This window comes from Phasianus colchicus, chromosome 9, assembly GCF_987193195.1.
Source record: "Phasianus colchicus chromosome 9, bPhaCol1.hap1.1, whole genome shotgun sequence".
NCBI lineage: Eukaryota > Metazoa > Chordata > Aves > Galliformes > Phasianidae > Phasianus > Phasianus colchicus.
The window spans coordinates 30,013,151-30,025,301 of NC_143444.1; the positions used below are offsets into that span (position 1 = coordinate 30,013,151).

General features: G+C 38.1%; 1 protein-coding gene across 11 annotated transcripts in view; it reads left to right on the forward strand.

Moving 5' to 3' along the window:
* The window catches only part of PATJ (PATJ crumbs cell polarity complex component), a 145,983-nt gene that overhangs the window by 19,627 nt on the left and 114,205 nt on the right, over window positions 1–12,151 (forward strand). For 9 of the 11 annotated variants that reach the window (XM_031603529.2, XM_090146791.1, XM_031603510.2 and 6 more), the window contains exons 11-14: window positions 706–797; window positions 2,029–2,161; window positions 8,440–8,516; window positions 11,144–11,200. In XM_031603529.2, coding sequence (XP_031459389.1) covers window positions 706–797; window positions 2,029–2,161; window positions 8,440–8,516; window positions 11,144–11,200 — 359 coding nt within the window. Of the gene's footprint in view, window positions 1–705; window positions 798–2,028; window positions 2,162–2,430; window positions 2,566–8,439; window positions 8,517–11,143; window positions 11,201–12,151 lie in introns of all 11 variants that reach the window. The other 2 variants (XM_090146792.1, XM_031603500.2) reach the window with 2 other exon arrangements.

Sequence of the window (12,151 nt, forward strand, 5' to 3'; positions counted from 1 at the left end):
AAGATGGATGAAGTGTCAATATGGTTAAAGATCACGATTTTTTTTATATGGGGACTGTAGGGAGGCAGTGGAAGGGAGAAGTTACTATTTCAACTGATGATTGTACTGTTGTGGTTTTTTTGTGTTTTGTTGCTTTTTTTTTTTTACTTTCCTACATCTAATTAGAAGTTAAAATTAATAATCAAACTTCAAACATGACAAAGGACAGCTTTTCTGATTACCATGTTTCCCTTTTTTTTTTTTTTTTTTTTTAAATCCTTTTTCATTAAGACTTAAAGGACTAAATTCTTTAGCTAGAAGAGGATGATTGAAGTCTTGATCAAAGTGCTTAAGCACATACTTTACTTTTAGCTTGGGTAGTCCTGTTGAAATCAAATGCGGCATGGATTTATGTGATTGTGGTTTAAGGCCCATGAAATGAATGAATCCATGGAGGAGGTGGCCTTCTGTGAGCCACTTCTAAGAAAAATTATCAAAGTCAGCATATAGGTTGTGTGCTGCTTGTGCCACTGCTAGTTATTTCCTTCAGATGTCCTCAGTTGCTCCATGTCAAGCTGTGTAAAGTGGGAATGTGCAAATGTTGGTTGTTTGCAGAATTGTAGCTGTGTGGACAACTGTGTAAGAAATGCTGTAATTAAAAAAACTTAAGAAAATAAATTAGATTAGCTTAATGACTTGTTTTCCTTTCTCCCTTGCAACTACCAGCAGAATCTTCAGGGATTTTTGTGAAAAACATAATACCTGGTAGCGCTGCTGACCACAATGGCCAAATTCATGTTCATGACAAAATTGTTGCTGTAAGTAAAATATTCTGCTTATGTACTGTAAACTGGTGGTTCATTACACGTCTCAGCATTAAAAGAGCAACTTACTAGAGACTTTCTAAAATTAATTAAGCCTCCTCTGCTTTGTAAAGTAAGAATTTGTTTCATCTATTCTACCTAAACATCTTAAAATATTCTGTTTGAATTTTTACAGCAATGAGCTTTGGCTTTCTGTGGTTAAAATATTTTTTGTTGTTGTTCAAATAAGTATTAAATGGTAGTTAACTATCAAAGAGGCAGGCATTTGGATTAAAATGTTTGAGTGGAGAATCTTGGCTTTTGGCCTAAAGTAAAGATGAGAAGCATTAGCTTCTATTGAATTTAACAGGATGTGAGGGTAGTTAAGATTTTGCAAGATGCAGCACACTTTATGATTCTAATTAGTGTGTAGAATACTGTGGATACAATCAAAATATTAATAGTCACAATTTATATTTAAAAGCCCAGGATTTATTTGTAGAAAACTTAAAACCTTTGAATAGGACTCATTTAAATAATGGCCAATATTGCATTCACTGAACAAGCAGGAATGAATTGCACAATCTTTTTGTTTTCAGAAATAACATTTATGGAGATATGATTTAAAAATACTTTTTAAAGTTGTGTGCTGTACCAGGACCTTCCCAAGTCAGCTTCTCCTTTATGAGAATGAAATTTTTGATATCAACTTCAGCTTTTATCTGCTGGTTGCAGGTGAAGCCCCTATTGATGTGTGATCTAACAATGAGAGTATACAGTATTCTAACTGTAAATTGAAACATCTGAATTTGTTTATTAATTAAGCTGTTCAAAGTTGATTATACAGTTATGTACATAGGGCTGTGTGCAGTATGTTAGCAGTGATTATTAACTGAAAAGATGTCTAGGTTGACTACTCTTGCTTCATCTGTGATGCTTTTCAAATTGTTCTTTGCAAATTAAAAAAAAAAAATCATAGGGAGAAATCAGTGCACACTTAGAATAGCAATTTCCTGTTTTATTGTTGGCCCATGAACACAGGAGAAATTACTGCTGTGTTTCCTTTTAAAATGCATTTTGAAAATTTTATCTGATTAGTGAAATGTAACTGTTTTCATGAGATAGTTTTCCCAAAATCTTGGCTGAATAACCTTGTAACATCTGCACAAAATAATGTGGACATCCCTTAAAATGTATGGTACAGCATAAGAATGTGATGTGACAACTGCTATATGATGTGATTTAGGTTGATGGAGTTGATATTCAGGATTTTACCAACCAAGAAGTGGTAGAGACGCTGCGTAACACTGGGCAGGTTGTACGCCTCACCTTACTCAGGAGGAGACCTACTGTTTCTTCAGAAAGATGTTCAGATAAAGGTAAGACTTTTCTTTTCCCCTCCCTTTTTCAGTAATTGATGTTTCTGCTGAATTTACAGCGAGTTAATTTAACTATTAGGACTAAGTCCCACATGATTCTAGATTTGATAAGGACACACTGTAGAAGATGAAATACTTCAGAAAAACTGAGTGCCAAACTCCCGTGTAGCCAAAACACAAACAAAAATGGCAGTAAATGAAGTGTTGTTAATGGTTCATGTATTTTGCAGGATGTGTCTGATTTATTTTTTTCCCATCTATTTTCACAGTGCAGCCAAGTGTTTCAGCTTTAGCATCTTCTGGAGCTTTAGGGACTGAAACTAGTGTGGACAGTAGGAATGAGGAAAACCAAAACCAGAAGGATAATTTTCAAAATGAAAAAAAGCAGATTCTACATAAATCAGGTGGATAGAATGTCTCACAGTGTTTCTTCTGAATCTTTGAAAAAGCCTTTAACCTAGTTTCAGTACTGATTAGCTGTTATGGCCTGTGTGGTCTTTAGCCTTTGTTCCGTAATACCTTTTATTCAAGTCCTTTTTGAAGTAAAGCACTACCTGGTAGATCTATCAACTCCTTCACCCAACCTCATCCCAGTAACAATGTCCACAGATTTGCTGGCATGTTGGTAGATGATATCCATTGATGTTACAGCCCTTTCAGGACTATGGAAAGAATCTCATCGGTTCTGTACAGCTGAATTGCTCCAGCTTACAGTTCTTCTTTCTATCCGTGATATTTCCCTGATGTGAAGTGTCCTGCCTGCAATCTTCTGATAGAATTTTTTCATCCTCCTCTGCTGTCAGGACCTTGAACCAAATCACTAAGTGAACAGCATGGAGATGGAGCATTCCTCCTCCTGCCAGAAGTCAGAGTCAGCTTCCACCTTCTTGGAAGTTCACCTTTACTTGGTAATCCAATCTTTCCTCAGTCATATCTTCCTTCTTGCACTCGCAGGTCTTAAGCTCCCACCTCTGCAGAGCCTTTTCTAAATATTTGTTCGTTCCTGGTGCCCATTTGCTCTGTCTTCTGGCTCTGCAGAAACTTGATCAGAACTTACCTCCTGAGCTCCTTGACCTGGCCTCTGGCAGCCTGTGACCTGGGCTGCAGCAACTTTTCAGGAATTCCTAAATGAGCAGGGCTTGCTGAAGTACCAGAGGTGGCTGCAGCAGCAGAGATGGGGATTCATGTCTTGTGACATCTTCATTTGTAGGTCATTTTCCATCAGTAGCATCAGTCTCATCTGTGTACCAACTGCCTCCCTCCTGTTTGCTTGCCCTGCTTATTGTGCTCCTGATCACTGATATTTCCTGAAGTGCCAGAGAAGCAGGAAGCCTGGCATAAGTTACATTGACCTCCTGTGAGATTCCTGACTTGGCAATGAGCCTCTCATTGCTGTCTGCTAGTTCCCAGACCCAACTCATTTGTCTTGCAGTACTAATATCATTGCGTAGTGCTTCCTCCCATACTACTGCTGGAAACTAGAGTTGAGTCTCTGGCTTGCTTGTCCTGAGCATACTGGGAGGATGTTGACTGTACACCAATGCAGCTAGTTGACAATCTGGCAAAGGCATTATAAAACCTGATAAGTGGAATTGGAAGCTGGATAGGAGTTGAAATTAGACATGCGTTTTTACCAGTAAAGGCAGTTGGGCATAGAGACAGATCACAAAGGCATGGATTTCTTCGGGTTTGGTCTTTCCAGAAGGTATGCTTCAGTTCTCTGCTGATTTCTGGCCGTATCTACAGTATCTTCTGGGTGAATTTCTACAGATTGTGTTGAAGTCAGCATAAATTATCCTTATGCCTTGTAGTTTCTTAAATATGTAGATGCAATAGAGGAGTCTAAATTATGACTGTCAATGAATAACAATTTTGCTATGACTGTGGAAGATCTGTCAGTATTAAAGACAACCTGGAAATGAGAGAAATGTTAGCAGTTTCTATGCTCCATTCTGTTTTACTTTTCTGTCCAAGCCTTATAACCAGACATCCTTTGTTGTGACTTTTGCATGTTCCCAGAAATAGGAAGCCAAAACAGAGGTGATTGAGTAGCTATGGTTTAAGGTTATCAAATCATTGTTTTAGCTGTATGACTGAAAAGTGTATATTGATCTGTATTTACACTGGTGGAAGAATTTAAGGGCTTGGCAGTAGGAAGTATTTAGGAGCTGCAGGACATTTTTAGGCTCAGAAGAGCCAGGAGGACTTAGGCTCACTGTGCCAGAGGCTAGAAGAATAATACACTGTCCTGTGTCAATTACCTAGTCCTTTCTTTGCTCTAAATCCTGTTGAACTTTCTGTGCATAAGGTCTTCTCTTCTGCTGAAGTGAACAATGTCTCTGTAGTCAATTCCTAACTACTTGTGATTGGGTTATCTTGTGTCACAGGTGACAGATGTTCAACCTGATGCAAAGAGAACTTCTCAAGGAATTCGTTATCTGGTACCTAACACTGTGCATGTACAGTACATCAATACCAAGACCAGTTTGTGTGGGGAACTAGAATGGCTTTTACCTGTCTTGAAGTTACCAAACTCTTTGTCTCAAGATGGTTATCTACACCTGTCTTAGAGATTTCTGTTCTGCTAAGAGGCAGCTTGGATCTAACTGTATTCTTGAGCCCTTTTCACAGTATACTCAGTTTCTTTGATATGGATCCATTGCCTCTCCATAACTGCTCCAAAGCTCCTAGTTTTTGTAGGTGTTTGTAACCAAATTTTATGTGTGTGAGTGGCTCCCCCTCATTTCCAATGCTGTGCTAATCTCATTATCCCTGTCTTGGAGCACTATGGAGTATGGTGCAGATGTACCTGAGTCTGAAGAACCTTGATGCCTGGAATTCATACCTCCTGGCTAGACCCTTGCTGTTTGCTAGCAGAGACAGCATCATGGTGCGTCGTGGAGCAAGTATAATGGAAGAATGGAAAAACCCATAGTATACAAGTTCCTCTTACCCTGGATAATGCAGATTGATGTGTTTGTTTGCACAGTGTGTCTTGAGATACCAAAATTTGCCCTTGGTATCATCTTGTGCTGGTCCTTTTTGGACCTACAGGAAAATGAAAGGGACGTGGTTTTAAAATGGAGTATGGAATCGGTGGCCTTTAATAAGCAAACATCATTGCTTAATTAAACTTTTCGTAGGGAAAAACCACATTAATTTACAGGGTTCTGCAAAACCTTTTTGCTGTAAAATGTGTGCATCTTTGTAAAAAAGTTGAAATACTTAATTGTGAATTCTATTCATGCTGTAATATGATGTCTAAGATTTCGCCTCGGTGTAGTCACCAGATTTCAAAAATAGGTGCTTATTTTGGACATGGTGATGGACACTTCATTATAACGGTACTAAAGTAAATACTGCTAATTTAAGGCTCTGACTATTCTCTGGAAATGCTTTTAAAATTTTAATGCAAAAAGTATGTTTTATAAATTATGTATTGCTTCCTTTTAAGCCCACTTGTGTGAAATTCTTATTAAATTGTGTTTCCTGGAGAGGTATTAAATAGTAATTCTGACCAGGCTAAGACGTGCTTAAACAATGCTATTACAAATGCAACACGGTTTAGGATGCAGTGTGCACAAGGCCTGAAACTTTCTGCTAGCACACTAAAGGCAATTAACTTAACAGCTGCATCTGCAAGGCTGTGAGCTGGGCAGAACTGCTTTCTTTTGCCTTGAAGCAGCACTCAGAATCTGAAGATGTGACGATGGTAACTGGGAGCTTAAAGATGGCTGGAGAAAAACATCCAACAGTAGGGAAGATAAAGTGTGCTAGTGAAATATACTAGAGTACAGGAGATGTCCTTGTGTAGTGAGTTCACAAAATCCAGAGGAAATTACAAGAAGAAAAGATTCCAGTTCAGAAGAAGCCAGCAATTTTAACCAAAAAAATACGATTTTTACAGTACATGTGTGATTGTTTTTTTTTAATTGATGCTGTCAAGTGAGAAAGGAAAAACTGTGGAAGTGCAGGCAGAAGGACAGGACTGTAATTATGTTGAAAGTTATTGCTAATAGAAGCTGTCCTAGGAAGCGTTTTCATTTCTGAAGCACATTCCAGAAGATGTAGTACATGTCTCAGGTCATGAGAAGTCCAGCTGGATGAGAAACTAAAAAGAAACCTTCTATTAACTATCATGTGGAAAAAGCTGTTTGGGGGGGAAAAGGAGCATTTAGGTGAACTGAGCGATAGCGTTGAAATTAAATGTATCTAATCCAAAGCTGCTCATCCTGCTTTTCCACAGTTCTGAGGAAGTTACACACAGAGACTTCCAAGCTTGTTTGAAATAAAGAAAGGGGAAAACTTCACGCGGAGATGTGCATCAGCACATGTTCTGTACAACCTATAGAGTTTTGGTAATGTGTTTAGGAATTGATGAAGAAATCTGTTTTCAGCCAATTCGAACATAGCTTACAGTTGCTGAACTGAACTTGGAGCCTGACCCTAAGATTTATTGCTCCTGGTGAACCTTAAAATCCGTATCAGACTGCACAGGGCTTTGCAGATTCTTAAGTCGTGTGTGTTCAAGGTATCGCTTGGAAGTAGTCAGAAAAGAAACTGAAGATTTTTTGTTTCTAAATGTTTATGCAAATAGGAGGAGTAAGAAGATGCACTGATGTTCTGTTTTTGCTACAGTTGGGAAGTAAATGATAGCAATCAGCCTATGCTTGATGATACAGCTCATGAAGAAGACTTCTCCCTAGAAACTTCAATTAAATTCAAATGGAAGAAAACGTCTCAAGACATGTTCCAGAATTGCAGTACAAATTGTCTTCTCTTTTCTAAAGAAGATAATTTATTTCAAAGAGAGCCGTGGTCTGTATCTAAAAACAAAGAAAGAAACAAACAAAAAAAAACACCCAAGTTTTCACCATGATTGGTGGAGTTTCTTTTGGTGACAGAAAATGGTTATCTGAATTGCTGGAATCCTTGAATACCTAAGTCAACTTGAGACTGTTGCTTAAAGGCGCACTGGATGTTCCCAAGTGAAATCTCAGTTCCTAGGCTCTAAACAATGTAATTTCTCAGTGCAGGTCAGACAGAATTTGCCTATCTGACATGACAGAAAGTGATGGAGGAAATACAGTTATGTTGTAGAACTTAACTTTATACCTTTAATGAGTGGAAAACTTTGAAGTTCTAAGATGAGGTAATGAGAATTGTATTGCAAAGCTCGCATGTTTTATCTTTGCAATCTATGAAGGTGTTGAAAGTGAAGGCAGCTAGGCATCCCATGTGTCTTTTCTTTTCCTGCTAGGTAAGTTCTGAGCTTCTTGGTGACTTCAGAATCGATTTGAGTATTTTGCTTGCTCATTTGTGTGCAAAATGTGAGGTTGTGATTTACATTCTAAGTTTCAGTGTGACACATGGGCAGTACTAAGTGGTCTGTGCCTTGTCTAGACATCTGACAAACTATTACAGTCATTCGGGGGAAAAAAAACAGTTTTCAGTAATTCAGACTCCAGTTGCTGCTGTTGTAGCTGCTAGATGAAATTTGCTTTAGAGTTTGATTCCTACCAGTTAAATGTTGCTTCAGCTTGGAACTTTATATGTGTGCTGAGCTTCTGGAGGAGGTCAAATGCAGGGCAGCCAGTCATTTTATGCTGTCTAGCTCTGTCAAATTGTCTTACATGACTGTAATACTGCCTTGGTTGCATAAGTAAGAAAGCTGAAAAGATATAAATGTCAAGATAGGCAAGTTCCCACGGAAGACTGGTTTAGAACTGGAGCTTATATTAAAGCTCATGTTACTTACTGGCCTAATTAAACTAGACAAGCCTTTGTACCTGCCAAATGTATAAATAAAGTGTATAACTGCATTGTGCTTACACAGCTCCATGATAACAGCAGTATCTTGTCAGGTGTTTTACTTCTTCAGGGGTTCATTTTGGTGGAAGATAACGGTCCCTTGGAGTGGCATGCATTTTTATAGCAACAAATTATGAAGTCATGTGAGATTTATTTTGCAGCCTGAAAGAATGATTTATTTACAGTACTATACGGGACAGAACTCACATCTCATCAATGCAAGCATCACCTCTTCTGCCACTCAGCTGAATAAATCACACTTTAGCACTAGCTGACATTTTGCATTGTTTTCCTTAGAAAGTCATTTTTGATTTGCACTGTTTGATAGGCTCAGCTTAATGCAATTTCTTTTTTTTTGCGCATGTGATTATTTCCTATAATCTTTTATTTACACTGAATTTTTATGGAAGTGTTTAGAAGCAAATGTATTTCTGAATGCAAAATGTAATCCTCCCTTTCATATTTAGGAAGAGACCCATTATCTTCTGCATATGATCTAAAGTCCAAGTGGGAAAACCTGCTGGGCCCTGAATATGAAGTTATGGTATGTTACCTTTCAATAAACTACATTCATGTGTGTTATTTTTTAAAATTACAGCTTTGTGAGCTTATTACAGGCTGTTTATAGAACTGTTCAGCATTTGGAACAGATCAGTAACATCAAGTTTTGTTTCCATTAGCATCGGGGCTGAAATACAGAAATGGTATAGCTGATACTTTTTGTAAATGCTATTTATATAAATACTATTGTTAAATTGTTACACAGATACTGGACAGAAATGGGGATTTAAGAAAATTGGCTGTCTTTTTAAATCAACGTCGCAGCAGCCACTTAAAATATGTGGCAATTTTATGATTTTATTGAGAGACTGTTTGGTTTATTGCACACTGAAAAGAAAAAAAGAAAAGGTAGAATTGTGATGTTTCACAGAGAATCTCAGGGTTTGATTAGAAAGATGTAAGAATGATTTTCAACCATACAGGAAAAACAGGAAGTAATTCAAGGTAATGTAACTTCATGGTGCCAGTGCCTATTAGATATTTCTTCACCTTGTATTAAATAATTGCCAAGCAAAAGATTGTTTTGATGAATTGTCATAAGGAGTTGACTGAAATGGTAATTAGCTATTGCTCTTCAGTGCTACGTTAGCCAGTGAGTACAGATTAAAAGAAATTCCAGCCAACCTTCCTTCTGAAGCCTTAAAAAATTCTCGCCGCCACCAGCGAAATGCCCTGTTTGTCTTTGCAATGCTTGTCCAGTTGATTTAGAGACACTTATTTTTACTACTTGGAGTAGCCATCATTCCAATTGCTCGCTGGAAGATTTAAAGTAGCTTTAAGAATTGTCTTGAGAAACTCGCTTCGCTTCTTTCCATTAGCACTGCTTTAAGATCTGAAGTTCGTATAAGATTATGTACGTGGTGTCATAAATCTGGTCGGCTGCCCACTTCAGTTGCTTGGTATTCCCATCCTTACATTTCAGGAGTCTGATATTTCTTCCTTAGCACTATCGTGCTTCCCACAGAGGACAAAAACCTGCTTAGTTTGTGAAACTGTGCGTTTCTAATTCGTGAGCTGCCGCCAGCAAAATGGCAGGAGTGAAAATCACGGAATCACTTAGGTTGGAAAAGACCCTTAAGATTGAGCCCAGCCATCAACCTCGTGCTTCAAGTCCACCACCACACTGTGATGCATCTGCATCTCTTCAGTATCCCCAAGGACAGCGACTCTGCCACTGCCCTGGGCAGCGCGTTCCAATTTATGTGAAGGAATTCTTCCTAATATCCAATCTAAACCTTCCCTGGCACAACTTTTAAGACCATTTAGTGTTAATTGTGGTTAAGACGTAGTTGGTCCTTTTGAAAAACAGAAGGAAGCTGTTACAACACCCTGTTTTGAAGGTCAGTTTTTGGTTCTTCCGGTTTTTGTCATCTGCTCTGCTTGGCTGTGTGAAGTAACAGAGTTTAGTTTGTTTGCAGTCTGATGGCTCGCTCCCTGTTTCTCACTGTCCTTGCCCCTACTCTCAGATCCCCTGAAACTCATCCTGAAAGTGACTGTGAGTCGGAGGACTTCTCTTAAGTATTTCTCTTCAGAGGAAATCATTGTTTGAAGAGAGGATTTAATGTCACTGGTGGCTTCTGTGTTTCCAGTCTTTTGTGGGAGCAACTTAAGAACAAAACTGAGATCCTGTTGAAAGGAAAGAGACCCTGGGAGGCTGCTTAGGGATTTATGGCTGTGTGGTGTTTGTTGCCAAGTACCGAGCTGAGAACAGTCAGGTTGAGGAGTTATCAGTCCTAGATTCATTTAGTTACAACTGGGTGGACATGAAACAGATTCTGTCTGTTGGGAAAAATACCTGAGGTACAGGGGTAAAAGGCAGGACTTTGGGAGCCCTATTTAAAGTTAATCTGGAAGAGCAAGCCAAGACTTGAGGTTGCTTTCTAGATACTTTGTTACACTAGAAATTTCTAAGGGAGCCTGAATGGAAACAGTTACCTGATTTTTGCAAGGCTATATATGTTTCCAATCTAAGAAATAGAGCTGACTTCCCAAAAACTGCCATGACAGTGACCCAGACTTCAGCCTTGGACCATAGATCACTTCAGATTTCATCTGATTACAATTAAAATTGGAATAAATATCCTTCCATGGCTACAAATGAATTCTGTTAAAAAAGAGCTTCACAAGAAAATTGGTGGAAAATATTTAAGTTATTGCATTCAAATTGAAAAAAACAAATCCTAAAGATAGACTGAAGGGATTTCTTCTATCTCTTGTATATGATTCATTTTGCATTCAAATTTGTAATTAAACTCATGTATTTCAAGCCATGTTAGAAACATTCTGCAGAAGACAGAGATTTAGTCTAGATGTTAGGTGGCTCTACTGTTGCCTGAATAATTTAGGCCATTGTAATTTTCAGTTCTGATTGGCAAGTTGCTGTGGGTATTTGTGTCAAATGTAATGGCATTTTGTGCTTATAGAGGATTACTGGACTTGACTAAAATTGTCACTCAGGATAATATTGGAATCTGCTAATAAAGCATAATCATAGCATTGCAAAATGTAAGTATTGGGCATCAGAGGTTTTCTACCACTCATTTAAAATTATTCTGCATCAATATAATATTGTCCTGGTATTGAAAATAGTTACGCTGTATAATTCCTTAGGTTGTGAACGTGGATATGCCCATTACAAATGACTCAGAACTCCAGAAGTACTCAAAGGTATGACTTGTATGATTTTTTCCTTCATGTTGTATGTTGCCATTTATGACTCAAAATTCCACATTTGCTTATTTCGTAAATATTTTCATAAATATTTCATAAATTTGGGGTGATTCCAGTTATCAGTCTCTTTTCAAAAAGAGGCTGCCTATGGCCTGCCTATTTTCTGGACTGGTCCAAAGTATTTTTAGTACAATTGGAAAATGTTCCTTTATAAAAACAATCAAACAAAACAAACAAACAAAAAAAACAACCAAGCTAAAAAAATTGTTGGGTGCTTAATTGCATTGAAATTCAGTTGTAGAATAGTTGTTGAAAGATACTGCAGAATGAAGGAGGGTTTGAAACTCTGTTAAACAGTGTCATAATCCTGTGCAGGGATTCAGTGTAATGATCCAGCCTTGGGATGGCGTGGCCTTTTAGTTAGGATGTTAGAATTTCTTTCTTCTGAAACTTCTGGTAGACTTTCAAGGTATGTATGCTGGTACTGCAAAACAAAGTTTTTGAAGTGATGCATTTATGTGCTTGTGGGGTTGTCTCAGTGAAGGAAGACCATAAAGTCAGAATAAGGCATGGCTGTGAGGAAATGATGATGAATGGATTGCTCCTTTTTGCTTTAAACATCCAGAATAAACTGGGAAACTGGGAGGAGATTCAGTGTCTCAACTTAAGTAATAAAGAACCAGAAAGTTGCCAAACTGAAGGAGCAGATGCTGCTGATCATTTTTGCCTCCTCTCCGTGGGTTGCTGTGATCCCTGCTGTCTTGTCTGGATCGCAGAAAGGCAATAAGAATTGGAGGCTTTCTGGAGGGGAAAAAAAGTAGAATAAAAGGGATCCCATGAGAAAAGGCTAACACAAAATCAGTGAATTTACCTTGCAGAAATAAGATTAGATATGTGCAGAGGATGCCATGGATATTTTTCCTACTCTGAAAGTAGTGTAGATCCTCA